Source organism: Conger conger, chromosome 2 (genome assembly GCF_963514075.1).
Source record: "Conger conger chromosome 2, fConCon1.1, whole genome shotgun sequence".
Lineage (NCBI taxonomy): Eukaryota > Metazoa > Chordata > Actinopteri > Anguilliformes > Congridae > Conger > Conger conger.
In genome coordinates, this window is record NC_083761.1 from 11,808,922 (window position 1) to 11,825,308 (window position 16,387).

Sequence of the window (16,387 nt, forward strand, 5' to 3'; positions counted from 1 at the left end):
ATCCTCCTGAACACAGGGCCCCAAACAGGTTGGGCGAGAGAGAGACTAGAGAAGGTGATAAATTACACTGGGCTGGGTGATCTCTCAAACGAAAGTCAAAATGGCCACAAAGTGGGAATCACAGACAGTATCATGGACCATAATGCACTGCAGTCATTTTTTCAGTAAGAACAGCTGGCCGGTGCGGAGGCATTACAGTACTTCCGTTTATGCTAATAACGGCCACAAAAGGACGTCCGAGTATCTCGCAATTCACTCAAGCTTTTAAGTAGATCAAACAAGCAGTTCCAACAAGGTGTGGTTTATCTGTGAGTCACAACAGGCTTTAAAGTTCACCGCTTGACAAAGCATCTTTGTCTCGCGGCAGCGATGCACTCGAGAGTTCAAAAGTTGAACAAACTCTGGAAATAAAGAAAGCTAGCCTAGCCTCGGAGGAGCGGAGAAGGGTCCGCATTCACGAGTCCGGAGAACGATAAACATCTGACGAATTATGTCAAATTGAACCAACATGTTCTCCGCCAGCGAGACTAAACATCCGCTTTCAAACACGTATGACAGTAGAAGGCTCCCACGTTGTGTGTGTTCCAGGAGGAAAATAAATGTGCCAGTGACTGGAGAGGTACTATGGGGGGGAAGGGTAATATCCATAGAATAATTTCATAGCGGATATATGACACTGACAGAGGCCTTTTAGTGCAGTGAGAGATTGATAAGACAGATATAGAATAAGGAAATCCACTCCTGCTCTCTCATAAATGAAGTGCTGGCTTCGTTCCGCCATTTGCCTGGGAGATAAATGCCCCAGTCCTCCGTTTGCTCTGATACAGGAGTGGTCTGCTATCTATTTCCAAGCAATGGACTGGTGTGTGAAAAACCTCAAACAAACAAAAAAGAATGCAAATCACAATTCAGCTGAAGGTTAAAAGTGGGCCCTGACAAATAGCCTTTCCCCCTTTTTAAACCTTTTTAAAATGGTTGTATGTCCTGTCCCTCTCTACAGCCAATGTCAGAGAGTATTTACAGGTCCGTCTTAAAGCTGCTCACTAAGACTCCCTTCCTGCATCGCCTTCTACACTCACACTCATCTGCTGACCGTTCTCTCCATCACAGCGTTCTCTTCCCGAGACTATCCCAATATTCCCAGGATTTACAGGAATGCAAATGTAATAGAGCCAGCCTATACAGCACGTACACACATCGGTATGATAACCCTTCCTGGAACAATGAGGCTACAAGTACGTCGGGATAATAACTCTTACTTGAAGTTCCTAGAAACACACACTGCACAGGGGAGGAAGGAGAACTATTCTCTCCTGCATCTGAGGATATGGAGGAAGTGATGACCAACACATAAAAATGTATGCATATCAAGACCAATACCCTGAAAATGAGATGAATTCCAAATGCAATCCCACCAAGAAAAGGAGGATTGTAGGAGCGTTTTTTATCCCGCTTTTCCCAGGAAGGGTGCAGTAGCCTGATCGACCACAGGGGGTGCTTGTGAAATGAGAGTACTCTCCCTTCCTGGGTGACTCTGGCCATTTATGTGTCACCCTGCGGGGCTGCAGGCCACAGTCAGCCTGGGTCCAGAACCAGACTGTGCGGCTCATGGCAACACTTCAAACTGAACCAGCCCACAGCCCAATCAAGTGGAAACGCTGCCTCTGACCCCACTCCCAATCAAAATGTAGCCACGTTCAAATATGGAAATAGGGAAGTTTGTCCAAATAGACACTCTAGTGTGTAGCAGCAGGAGGAGAGGGCTTGGTCTGGCCTGTGTGATTGACTGTGAAAGTGGTAGCTAAGCCATGTCTTACTCACTCATCTTACAACCCTTCTCAATTCTTCCAGTGGGGCCAGTCTGGGGGCTACCGCGTCAGCACATACAAGCCATGCAATGGCTAGACTTTCCCAAAGATTCTGGGCCAACACATCCAAACCAGGCCCAAAACAACAGAGGGAGCTTTGTGTCCTTAAACATTTAAGTCTACACATCTGGTGTTTTCATATGAAACGGCTACATTCGGCCATGAACTGTCTGCAACCATTCAGAAAATAGGACCAAGTGACACTACAACAACACACTGGCAAACAGTAGCCCAACTGCCACACAAAATACTCTGAAATCTTTCAGCAAGTGATTATTTTGGCAAGGGACGAGCCAGCAACATGAATATATGCCAAGGACTGAAATTAACTTTATTAAGACTGACAGAAGCCAAGCCACCAAGAGAATTTGAAACTTCCAAGTTTGGCAAGTAGAACAACAAATAGCCGATTTTATGTGGTGACTATTAAAGCAATATATTGCCAAATACTTTTCCCCACATACTTTTCTCCCAGCCCAAGATATTTGAAAAGCTTAAATCTGTAACCTCCCGCATTACCATCAAAGTTCAAAAACAGTGGAAAGTGAAAACGATCCCTAAAGTATGATTTTTCTTTTTGCTGAATGGAGATTTTTCCATTGAAACCTGCTTTCTCTGATCTAGCAATGGTGTAATACAAAGACACTCAAAGATATCTCTTTGTATCACAAAGAGTAATATAATAATCCCGGCTTGAACAATGTCCTTCAGCAGTCTTTGTCTTTTCTGCTCAGCTGAGTCAATTAGGGTTTTGTTCTTTCAAAAGTATTGTTTTGACTTAGCATCGACATGGCAATCTAGCCATTACCTTTTTTTACTTTTAAACTGAAAGTAGAAAAAAAAAAAACCTAAACCAGAAAAAGAAATTCAAACAAGAAGTAAAACACAATGAGGTAGACACACATTTGTAGAGCGGACAAATAAGGGACTTGATTTATACCGTGAAGGCACAGAGAGACAGCCAGCAAAGTAATCAATTGCCAGGCAAACAGGCCCACTGCCTCCCACAGTCTGAGAGCAGTCTGCCAATGGCCAGACTAGCCTTCTCCGTGCCAGAAATAAATACAGACTTTCCTGCCATTTCCCCAGGCTTAGCTTCAGCTAATGTCGCTATGCTAATGGGACTCCTTCACTGTGGAGTTTAGCGATGGCATGCATTTAGCTGGCCAGATTGGGGACAAATGTAATTGTTTGTTTGTATTTAGATGCATCCAAATAAAGTTATTCCCCTCCCCCCCCCATACGAAACCAAATGTGATTTTGGCACATCGAATTTGGATACTATAATGCTGCAAAACTTCCATCTTCATTACATTTCACATTTGTCTGTTCCCTGCCAAATGGATTTATTTAGCGTCACTGAACTTTATTCTATGATTGCGGGGGGGAGGGAGGTGTCACTCCATTTTTCAGAGGAGGAGGAGGGAGGTGTGTCTGGTGGGCTGAAACGCCCCATGTCTGCTACATTAAGCTACTCAAGAAGTGCATTCGCAGGGATAATTTACATACAATTTAATTACATTTGGCCCTGCGCCTAGCTCGCTCTTCATTGTTCAAAGGAATATTTAAAATGCACTGAAGAATTTTCTGCTGAACACACACACACAAAAACGTGCATGCCTGCACGTGGGCCATAAGCTTCCCATGTATCAAATGAAACTGCCCTAAACACACTGTACACACACAAAACTTTCAGCACAGTTTAAGTGCCCCAAAAACCTCTACAACAAAGCAGGGTGTCAAGAGCTTAAGCATAAACTATGTTCCCCAGCACCAAAAGAGGCCTAGACTATAGGTTACCTCCCACGATACTAACTTCAGGCAATGTCAAGTTATCCTGTGGAAACATACTGTATTTAATGAAAATGTTAAGGCAGATTTGTCTTTGAGCGCCGGCCCAGACGGTCCTCCCAGAGAGCGGGCTGCTGACGGCGCAGTTTGCGGGCGGACGGCCGGGGGACCCGAAACAAAGCCCTGTTGTTTGTGTCCGGGCCCTCCCTGCCTTTGACTGCGGGGCGGAGAAACCAGTCGGCCCGGTAACGGAGGGGCCCCGCAGCCTCTCACTGTGACCTGTGAACCGCCAATTAAAGAGCCGGTGTAGGATTACCGGGCGGCGTTTTACACCGGCTGCTCGCCGCACCGGGAGGGGAGGTGCCACACCGGGCGCCCCCGTGTCCTCTGGGTTTCCGACCGCCCTAACCGCACCCCGCCCCCCGCCTTATCAGCTTCGTTTAAAAAAAAAAAATTACACTGCATGTAAAACACAACTGAACGGCAACATTACTGAACACTGCAGACAAATTACAAAGCAGTGCCAATGCAAAAAACCAGAAGCAACATCCTGCGGTAGGAACATTAAAGAGCGGAGGGGGTTAAATAATGCATCAATCGCAGAACGTGCCGATCCGCGCTTCAATTCGCCTGCGCTTTTGTTCGCCCGGGGAGCGAGAGGTTTTAAGCGCTTTGAAACTTGACACATTTGCAGAGAAGGGAATATTTTTCCATCTTTACAGCATGGAAACGGGATTCTGAGGAACAGGCAACACGTTGAAAAATAATGAGAAGATTTAGCGGAAATAAGAAAATAAAAGCAAAAAGAAAATCCTATAGGATGCAAATGGGAGAGAAATTGTAGGGGGTGAGAGCTGAAAATAGGTCAGGAGGATCTAGCTGGGGGGAGGAGGATGATGTGACTGAGGGAACACATTGCAGAAGACAGACCTGGGAAACCCTTCATTACCCAAGCCAACCAGTAATGGAAACACAAGGAGCACTGGCTTCATTATCCCGACAGAAGCAGAGCCACTGGCTTCATTATCCCTATAGAAGCAGAGCCACTGGCTGCATTATCCCTTCAGAAGCAGAGAGGAGGCACTGGCTTCATTATCCCTATAGAAGCAGAGCCACTGGCTGCATTATCCCTACAGAAGCAGAGAGGAGGCACTGGCTTCATTATCCCTATAGAAGCAGAGCCACTGGCTGCATTATCCCTACAGAAGCAGAGGGGCATTGGCTTCATTATCCCTATAGAAGCAGAGCCATTGGCTTCATTATCCCTACAGAAGCAGAGCCACTGGCTTCATTATCCCTACAGAAGCAGAGCCACTGGCTTCATTATTCCGACAGAAGCAGAGCCACTGGCTGCATTATCCCGACAGAAGCAGAGCCACTGGCTTCATTATTCCGACAGAGGCAGAGGGGCATTGGCTTCATTATCTCTACAGAAGCAGAGGGGCATTGGCTTCATTATTCCTACGGAAATATTCCTTCCAAGCCCAGAAATACAGCATCACACAAATAGTGTTCTCTGACCGTGAATAACACTACAATAAAACGATGTAGGAGAAGAAACTAAATTATGCAAGCACTGCCATTTGGGGCAGTATAGAACAAATTTAGACCCTGTCTGTTTAAAACATAAAGGCCAACATGCATATATACATGGTCTTCAGAGTGTGCGAAGGGGAAGAGCCTATGAGGAGGGGGAGGGGTGTGAGGTTCAGGGGGTGGGGGGTTGGGTGTAGTCGGGCCAAGGCGGCACATATCGGTGGGAAACGGGAGGCAGACGGCAGTGTGCTCGGCCATTTCACCGAGATGGAGCTCAGCATTTCATCAACGGCCTGCCGGAGGGGTTGAGCCAAACGTACAAATACTCCCACCGTTTAACTACATGGAACAGGCCAATTATGCTGAATCGTTCCATTAATAATGGGCAGAAAATATATGTATTTTTTAAAAACCTTCCCGCACCAATCGAGCTGTGGCCAGAGCACCTCTAAGCAGAAGGAGGGGGGGGGGGGGGCATATGAATCTTAGATGCCTGTGCGTGAGGCTGGGAACGAGTGTGAAAATGATCCCGAGCCGAGTTCCTCGTGCAGGTGGCCGTGGCTTTATATACGCGCAACGGCCCGCTCCCCGAAAATCAAAGCGCCAGATCGGATCGCCCATCAAAGCCCTGAGCGCTGAAACAGAGGCTTGAGCCGCGGGGGGAAACTGAGACGCATCGATTCCCTTTAAAGCGCGGCAGCGTCTGAACGCGCGGTGCGCGTTACACAGCCCGGCGAGGCCGGCGCACACACTTCCTCTGGTGAGGGGCGTCAGCTCCCCGGCATCGACCGCCCGGGCGATGCGCTTTTCCCCGGAGAGATCTGCGGCGGCGTTGGAGGCAGACTTTCATACGTGGAAGAACCGGAGACGAAGGGCCGGCCCCCCAGCAGCGTAAACGGGAATACGGGGGCCGGCCCGGATTGAAAACACCCCTTCGGAAAGTGATTTGCGGAGCAGTGTGTTGATGCCAAAGCCAGTGCACGGCTGTAGACAGTGACTCATTCGCTCAGCAAGATCTCAGATCGCTGCTCTCAGGAGCGGGGAGCGAGCTTTCTGTACAAGATGAGAGAAACACAGTGGACCATCTGACTGGTGAACTCATAAAAACCAGAACACAGAGGACATGAGTTCAATATTTAGAAAGCTGTTGAGTTTTATCTGGATCATTTACTTTGTACTAAGCCTGGTAAGAGCCACTTGTCCACAGGTTCCTCAGTTGAAATTTGACAAAAACCTAATTGACATTAAAGTATTACATTTTTCCATATGTACATAATTATTCATAGTCTTTAATCATAATCACCTTTTTTAACATCCATGGAAAAACCAAATACAATGAACCAGCCAGTCAGATGTCCTCTAACAATAGCATACTACTGTCTCTTTAAGAAGGCCTCTGTCTACACAGTAGTTACTTGGCAGATGATGTCATCTGGAAAGGGGAAAAATCTGAAACAACTCAGCAAGCTTTCTCAGTTCTTTGTGGATGACTGCCCTGGGCCAGGACAATGTTCACCGAGGGAAACATCAGCCCTTCATTCACTGCTAGCTGAACACATTCACTGCTATTAATGTAATGGAGTTAAATGAATCCAGCAAGATAGCACTGTGAACAGGAAAAAGCACAATGGCCTACAACTAAATGCTTCATAAAAGAAAGCAATTTGCTGCACATCCCGCAGTGTTAACCATTTCACCCAGACTGATTCGGTAAGCTGTTGGTGACAACAACTTTGCGTTTCTCAGATTTGTGAACTTTGCTTCTTATACCCAGTCAGAAATCTACATAGTAGCACTTATTTGGGATGAGAACCAAACTCAGGGCAGAGACTGAGGCAGTGCCTAAATCACCAAGGGCAATGTTGCCCATTAACATTAGTTTCAATGACCTCATTTCCAAAAGATATAAACCCATTTAGCATTTTAACTGGCCATGTTGCTTTTTGCTTTTAGAAAAGCTGTAAGGGAAACAGTTCTTAAAATGCATTACAATCATTTTAAGGTTTTGAAATGCCTCATCTATTGGAATTGGACAGTCTAGAGACAAGAATGCGGCCTTAAAGATCCCATATTGTACACCGGTCCAGTATTTTATTTTAGGACCTGATATCCATTAGACCATTATCCAACACTTTACCAAGAACAGGCTGTTTTAGTGTGTCTTTTAGGCTCATTAATATTAATTAACCTCTGTTCTGATTGGCTAGCTAGCTCCACAACGACCTTAACACCGCCTGCCGAGCACTGATTTCTTCCGGCTACAATGTGGGTGCAACTGAGCGTACAGATGTGACAAAGTCACAGAAGTTCAAAGGGCTCATTTAAATGCACCATTTTGGGAAATACCTTTTTCCAACTTGCCCAGACGAGATGTTCGATTTAATTTTCATTTTTGTGCATTCACTGGCTGTTTCCACATCAGCACAACGTGCTAGCTTAGCACATAGACGTGAAGTCGAAAGGAGTCAGTACCCTACCACCTTCAAAGTGAAGAAATACACCTAACAGCAACTGTGAAGCAGTCTTATTTACACAAGGTATCATGTGTATTTGAAATATACGTGTGCTGAGAAGAAGGTAGTAGCTCTACCGTCAGAAGGTGCAAGCTAACACGTTACGCTAACATGGAAAGAGCCAGTGAATATACAAAAATTTTATTGAACATCTGGTCTAAGTCCTGGTCTAAGTTCAGGTAAGTTGGGGAAAAAAAAGGTATATTTCCAAAAATGTTGGTGTATTGCTTTAATACAGATTGTGTGCATTCCTTTGGGGACTGTGCATCTTGATATTTTCACTGTTTTTATAGCACCTACAACTCGTTTATAATACACATAGCAAGGGAAATATTTTCCACAATATGGGACCTTTAATGATGTTTTTAGAAGCAAATATTCTTTAGATGCATTTATTTTGGCTGGGTGCTGCATCTCAAGTACTTTACGTAACTGGGATATGCGAGGTGAGCTAGGGTAAACGTTCCATACACCCAATTCCCCTGGTAGATATCCATCCATTCCATCTTATCGCATTCAACATCATTCAGTAAGCACTGAATTGTGTTTTATTCCTCGATTCATACATCACTGAAGCAATGCACTCCATTTACAAAAACAATAATGTCAGGTAACACGTTTGACTGCTTTTCCCCCGAGACCACCATCTTGCTGAGTAGCCAAAAAACCAATCACTATTTTTTTTTTTTCCACCAATTTGATGTATTGATGGATCAATGCGCCCATCACAACCATGAAGTGTAATGAAAGCTTTTACTGTAATGTGCAAGATCACAGCAGCGAGAGATTTATCCCAAGTCTCCAGTTAAGACTCACAAGAGCAAGCAGATTGCAGCGGAACCACAGTGGTTATAAACGGGGCCGCTTCCAAATTGTTCTGGGCGTGAAAATGTCTGCACCATCACAAACCTCATTAGGCTCCGTCCTATCTGCCACCTGAAGTCAAAACGTCTCCACTGGCATCTGTCAGGTAAGCCACAAGGGCACGGCAGCAGCTATGTGCATTTCTGCACTCGTTTACAGTTTACGCAGCGGCCACGACTGGAAAACGACCTTTCTGTTTGCAAAACGTCAGGCCAAAACAACAGCTGCCAGACGACACATCCTGCTAAGGCACCGGTTCTCAGACCAGCGACATGTCGATGAATTGATTGCTAATGCGCTATGGGCAGGGTGTAGCAGGATGCGCCTTAGCTTCGGTTAGCACCGCTAGCTCCGCTCTCCCCATCTCAGCGCACACGAGAGAGGCCTGACAGATCACAGGCCGGCTGTCTCTCTGCACTGGACACACAGGAAACGAGCGACTGCACAGCTCAGGATGACTGCAGAGTGAAAATGGAGAAGCCAGTACACTGCTATGGGTGCACCTACCTTCCCGAATCGAGTTGGTGTGGCAGCGATAGGCCAAATAAATCTGCAGGAAGCCACTCTTAAAAGCTGCTTTTATACATAAAACATGACATCCACTTGCACGAAAATAAGTGGACGCAAATACAAAAACGGATCACATTATAAAATTGCGTGGACTCGAGGACTGCAAATTGGGACCCACACCTGAATGGCTTCTTGAAAGCATTCATATGAAAGCTTGCCTCTACACAAGCATACATAAAACATCAGCCCTTTATTGCCACTGAATTTTCCTCTGAAAAGGCATTCCGGGACAGCTTTGCACGTAATCGTGCCCGAGGACATTTTGGCTACATGATACGGCTTCTTCCCTTGCACCGAGACTGAGGTCAGCCATACAGAAGGCCTCGCCTAAACCACCAGGCCCTGTGAACCGGTGATGGCCCGCTCACAAAGGAGTGGCACGCCACCGCAGACGCACACGAGCAGCCCTGCATTAAACATGAGGCGCACAACACCGCTCATTCAGGGCCGGGATAAGCCAGGTGATTACCTGTCACACCGCATGACCCGCCAGATTAATGGTCACGCAGAAGGTTCAGCAAAGCGGAAGCGGAGGAGGACATAAGCCGTATTCTAACGGGACGGAGGGAGAGCGTAAATAGGCCTAGTTAAAAGGGCTAAATAGATATTTACACAGCTTGCCATCTAAAGCTTTCCCCCATAAGAGTGCACTGTATTGCTGCGCAATGCTTTCCTTCAAATAAACTTCGCTCCAGCAGGAAATTGGCACTGGAGTACTTTTCCTATTTGTTCAGGCCTTTCTCCTGTTAATATCTTTTTTTTTTTTTTTTTTTTCGCAAAGCATTAATACTTTAGGCCGTTTGAGACCAAAATGTACACACCGGTCTGAGGGATCATTCACACTACCAGGGACCGATCCGTACAAAAGCGTCACTGGAGAGGTAATTCATTATTCTACATAAACCAACATTTCTAATGTGCCCAGACCTGTAAATCTAATTTGGATTTGATATGATGTAATTAACATCTGTGTTACAATTATGGCGCAGACTGCTGCACGGGAGTATGCCTCTGCGGCTACACGTTTGCTAAACAGAATGCTCCACTGTGAGCGTTCGTCCCCACTAGTGTGCCTTTCCCAGTATTTTCCATAAGGGTGAGAATTGTGCATCACATGAAAAAACGAATAACATTCACAGCCCTGTCACATAATCTCTAATAGATACTGAATGCCAGATGATGCCGAGCTTAATTCTGTTCAAGCATTCCTCAAGCACGCACTGATATTGATCAGCTAAGCAACTTGATTCCCAAAAAGCTTGGGATAACAACAGTCTAGACCACATCAATCAGTTCTTGACAGGCCCCTTCAGATGATCAGTGGTTATGATATACATGCCTTGTAAAGTTACTGGAAATGAGAACAACAAAGTCCTAGGTCCAGGTGTACCAGCAAAAGCAATTTCTGCACATTAGCCTGGCCTGGTGCAGTCAGCCTTACTATTCAAACAGCTGGAGCAACAGAGGGCTAAAGAGAGAGCATCTGTCAGACCTGGGTCAAATATGCAGTTTATTTGGATTCAAATACTTTTCTATGCTTTTACTGAACTTGTCTGGTGTATTGGAACCTGTGAATCACCTTGAAGTGCAAACTCTGCCTTCTGGTCTACTTGGTTGGCTCACTTGTACGAGGCAAGAGCAATCAAGCACAGAAAAACACTGGAATCCAAAACAATTACCCAGGTCTAGCATCTGTACGGGCAGCCGACACAATCTGCTTCCTGGCACACCAATATTTGTTGAGTATGGTGAACACCTAGAAATTGTACAAACATGCCAAATGATGTTGCCAAGACCACATCAATCACCTGTAAGCCAGATGGTTGCTGCAATAAAGGGTAAACGTGTGTACAGTGTGCGTCTACCTGACAGCAGTATGTGTTTCTTACTCAAACTGCACTTTCAACAAAAACTGTAGGCATTTAAAGCAACAAAATAAGTAGTGCTAAAGACAGAAAACGTGTTGTACATTCAAGTGACTGGACATAATTATGTATTTTTTAAAACCATTACATTACAATAAGAAATGGGATATTGTGACAACCATCAGCCAGTAAAAGGCAAACAGGCATGAATGCAACTACAGGTACTGAGACGTTGTAAAGGAAGAGTGTGGACAGTAATGATAGCAATCGACCAAATTCAAAACAGACACATAGTTACACGCCAGCTAACCGAAGCGGATAGTCTGCAGCAAACTCATCGGATTTCGCAACGGCCTTCCACAGAAACACACACTCGTGCCACAAGTGCATGAAAACTTAACTTTCCATGAGAGAATATCGCCACAAGGACAAAAGCATTGCCTTATATCAGAGTATCGCTTAACTTTGAGGGGCATAAAGGTTTATCAAGCCTTTAAATAATGCTTAACCTGTGGCACAGGTATCCAAGGAGACTACAGTAGTTCCTGAAACAAAGTCCTCAGAAATTGCCCATTATACCTTTATTCAAGAGTCTGAACTATCTTGGCTTGAGTATTTTTCCATTTTGCCTTACACATAAGTCTTCAGAAATATAACCTACGCATTGCAATTATTTACTGCCGACTAAATTCAGACAGGTAGAGAAGAGCACTGTTGTCATGAGCAATTGGGGAAGCAGGTTCTTATCAGGCTTTATTGAAAAGGACAGGGTTTGCAGTCCTTCACATGATTAGCCCCGCAGCCACAGAAGAGTCACGGCTTGCCTGGGAAGTGTCTGTTTTAAGCCTGCGTCTGGCTGGGCGTGCGATATTAGAACTGAAACCTGTGAATACGTGTCACGCTGACATTGACAAACATTACAGACGTTTCATAGCTATAAGGCTATCGATTTTAGTCCTTTCCAGTTAATGGAGGATCCCTTTCGGGATTACAGCTCATTGACCGCACTCTCATGATTTTAATGCATTCTGCAATTTTCAATCTCCCATTTATCCTGAATTTGCACTTTCAGTGACGAAATACATTGAGCATCGTCCTTTGATGGGACACAGTAATTGGTCCGTTCTCTTATCTACTGCTTCTCTTACAAAATGGTCACCTTTCCAGCTCAACAAGGTCCTTTAAAGAAGGCTCAACTCCACGCTGTGACAGAACCAATAGCATCGGCTCTCGCTAAACCGAGACCGTATCTTACCGGATCTTCTCTTCCGAGGTCCTCATTCCCTTACCAAACGGAACGTGAAGCAACGAAGGCGAACGCAAGCAACACAAATGAGCCCTGGACAGAGCCTGTTCTTTAGTGGTGTTTTCCATAGCCATGACTGTGCCATTTTAGAGCCCCCTTCTGAAATTTCACAGCAGCCTTCTTCCAGCTCTGTCCAACGCCACTAATGAGCCCGAATCTTGGCCACCTAACGTTGGAAACATTTGAAAGGTGGCAGCAATTCTAAACATTAATACTGCAAAATAGCAAAACCAGACAAATTATGGATTAATAGGCTAAATTGCAACTTTCACATAAAAACTCATGCAAGGTCTTGGACAGACATTTGTAAGTGAAACCACCTCTGACAGAAGATCACACAGTTCTCCACTTCATTCCAAATAACTGAAAATCAAATCCAAGAACTGCTATTCAAAATAGGCTAATTTTGAATCATGTGAAATATAACGGCCTGCAATCATTAAATTAAGTACTCTCATTATCCACTATGACAAATTTAATGAATTGTAGCAATGAACTGTTATTTGCAGTTACTATGGCAACTCCAGGCCAACTGCATTTCGGTAACTATCAAAGTCCACCCTGGTGCATCTTGAGACAATAATTAGGGACTTTAGCATCACAATAGGTGCAGACATGAATGGGAACTCGCTGACACAGGGACCAGGAAGGAGAAGTGTGTGTCAACAAACATGGCCAAACCAAATACAGATGTGGTGCAACAACTTCTTAAGGCCCTCACAAAAAAATCAAGAGGACAGAAAATGAGTCAGAAGGGCAAGAATTGAGAAGTAGGAAAACGTATTGCCTCCTCCACTGACAAACCACACTAATTCAATTCACTGATAATACTGACGTTCAAAAACAGCAGGGAGGTGCGAAGCAGTTTTTACAACTGTAAGTTTAAGGCCTAGTCCTACACTCTGAGCCAGTTCCACAAACAGGCCAATTCATTTTGGAATATCCAGAAACACTAAATTGCTTGTGATGAGAGTCATTCATGGTCAAGCATTGGCCGTGCTAAATAAACACAAAGAAAAATTGGCTGTTGTGTAACATTACTACCAAGTTATGTGATCAGCAAGGCCATGTTCTTATTCCAGGGCATCAGTTAAGAGCAGCCTTTCCAGTTAAACACTAAACAGGGTCAGTATGCACGTATACGCAGGCAGGGCATGTACAGATCAGCATCTTTTAAAACTAAGAACTACGCAGCATCTTTTCAAAATGAACACAGTAGCATATAATGCAGCTGGTAGGCAAACTATGATTTAGGTACTGACCTCAATTAAGTTATTTTTACTGAAAAGTATGAACACAAAGGTTGAGATGGCCAATTAAGCTAGCTTTAGTCATCAAACCTAGCCCTACATAAAGTGATACCCTACATAAAACAGCACAATGGGGTGTTTGCTGTTTCTGTGGTTTTCTGTCTACCTGCCCGGGGACTACAGATGTCAATTAGCTGCTAGCTAACTCTGGTGCAATTATCTTTTAATTGTGCGCTGTCCCTGCAAAAATAAACAATAAATGAATAAATAAATAAAACAGTGACAAGTAAAACTACGTTCCAATAAAATAAATGTTCACATTGCGCATGTGCAATATCTGCTGGCTATCTTTATTCTGCTTCATCATTTCCATTCTACCATGACGCATTGATGAATAAAACATTATTGTGATCTAGTAAATGGTTTGTCAATATCACAATCAAGTCACCAACTAGCTATTTTACAGTGATCAAGTTTCATCTGATGATTACTTGCAAATATTGGACTTGTTGAATAGTCAGAACCATTCATGGTAGTGGTCAAAAAGTGGCAACAAATGCACCAGACAGCAAAAACGCATTTTCAGACATCCTAAAACAACCATGAAAGCAAAGACAACGGGGGACATCTCGCTGGTGTGCAAGCTACTTTAAATGACTCACCGACTTCATTGCTACACTGACCAATATACAGCCTAATGTGCACTTTTACTGAGAGAAATTATGACTGAATACACCAAGGACCCGGTTGCTTAGTTATGCAAATTAATAGGCCTACACTGTAACATCAGCCAACTCTGATGTAGAGTATCAACACGTATTTTAGGATTGCATCAGGGTAATTCCAAACTAGGTGAACAGAATACAAACGCTACTGCCCAATTGAAGACATAACTAGGGAGCTTCAACACCAGTTGTCTTATTGAAAGCGGAAACTTTTGCAGATTATGCACATCGATATCGATTATTCGTGCACAATATCCGCCAGTTGTGTCGTCCGATAATTTGCACATACACGTTCCAGCGGTTCCAGGCATCGGGGTTCAAACAGAGCCTTTTGTGCAAGCTACACAGAGAGTATTGTCCCCTTTTCATGTCACACTTACTGGTCAAATAATGCATAGTGTCATTTTTGTCTTAGTACGATGACACTGAATTCCTTGACAAGAGGTTAGGGCTCAGCCGTAAAACTTATACGGTCTTTCAGAAAACGCAATTTTCAGGTAGGCTACCCAAATGCCTTCCACGACATTTGACGTGGAAGAAAAGTAGTGACCACCCTAATAGCAAAGCAAAGGCCTATACGTCAATAAATATAAGGTGGGGTCACACGTACATTAGCAGGTAATGTTAGCTGCTTCCATTATCAGACAATTAAATACTTCTGACGTGCTATGTATCCTACGCATCGCTGTAAATAGCGTTAAATGTTTGTATTTGCCACCGGCTTCATAGCCATGTCGAATGATCACGTATTCGCGTGTCTTGCAGAAGCCGAGTGGAGATGTGCTACTATGTCTGCGAATGGTGATGAACGCTCCTTCCCTAGACATCGTTTCGACAGTATTGTGACTTGCTGATTCAGTTACTAGATTCAGATCTTACCGGAGGAATGGTCCACTGGTCCTCCGCCGTTCAAGAAGAGGGCTGAATACAGGTGTGGGTGCGTCTTTTCCAGGGCCACACACAGGTCCTGAAAATGGTCTCTTTCCTTATTCACCAGCATCTTCAAGAGAAGGTCCACTTTCTCTGAGCTTGTCGAACAGTTATTGTCCAATTCAAACCTCTCCAGCGGGCTTAGGGTGCCAGATTTCCCCAACAACTCTACCACCCGGTCTGCATCTGTAATGGACTCCAATAAGTTCTGGTGGCATTGATCTAACAACTCTTTGTGCTTAGGTTCCATGGCTGTTCGCTGCGTTCTGCGCTCTTATCCTCGGCGAAACATTCAAAACCGTAAAAACGATCAAGCAAGAACTTCTTCTGGATGGTCACTTTTAGGAAATCGGCACCGCAGCCATTGTAATGAATGGCCGAGTTGAGCAGCTTTTCATCGCAAATTGAAAGAGACACAAGTAGCCATATTTGTTGCCTAAGGCTGTTGACTGCACTATGAAACAGCAGTACATTTTCCCACCGTCCCAAAAGTCCTACATTTCCCCTATTTTCTTGACCGCTTCCATCGTAAGCAGTTACAACTACATTAGCCCTTTTCTGTAGTATTTTTCGCTATTCCTTCGCCGTCCGAACTGCTACAAAGTACCGCAACTCTTTAAGAGCTCTCCCACAAAACTGCAAGCTCCGCCATGTCTCAGCAGCTCAGCAGCTGCTGCTTGCTGTCAATCAAGTCTCCGTCTAATCGCCATGTAAGGTAAAACAAGGCGGAGCTTCCGACAGACACACCTGGTCATCACTGTGCTTGTAACTTTAGCTGTGTGACAACAATCACAGAGTCCGAAGCTCCCGAGCAGAAGATGGGGTGGCAGTCAATTTGAACGATTATTTTTCCACCATCCAGAGAAGAATGGCTGCTATATGAGTGTAAAACTACAGAATTTTTATGCTACTACTATTCAATACATTATTCGGCTACTTTAGTGTGTGGGCGCGCTTGTGAAATACAGCTGTTGCTATCTACCAAAGTGTCAGGAACGTAGTTAGTCTGCTTTAGTGCAGATGAATAGAGAAACTAAATAATCGCAATAGGCTTCACACACTGAAAAGACGTTCACACAGACTGGATGTCGCCACCTCATTGTTGGTGGTGGCTTTCCCCATTCTTGGTCCATTCTGAGATCACTTTAACCACTTGTCCCGCCCCGTTG

General features: G+C 44.5%; 1 protein-coding gene across 6 annotated transcripts in view; it reads right to left on the reverse strand.

Moving 5' to 3' along the window:
• The window catches only part of dlg5a (discs, large homolog 5a (Drosophila)), a 62,694-nt gene extending 46,817 nt beyond the window's left edge, over nucleotides 1-15,877 (reverse strand). For all 6 annotated transcript variants that reach the window (XM_061231423.1, XM_061231418.1, XM_061231421.1 and 3 more), the window contains exon 1: nucleotides 15,168-15,877. In XM_061231423.1, coding sequence (XP_061087407.1) covers nucleotides 15,168-15,468 — 301 coding nt within the window. In that variant the 5' untranslated portion in view covers nucleotides 15,469-15,877. The remainder of the gene's footprint in view (nucleotides 1-15,167) is intronic.
• Between the last annotated feature and the right edge of the window lie 510 nt (nucleotides 15,878-16,387).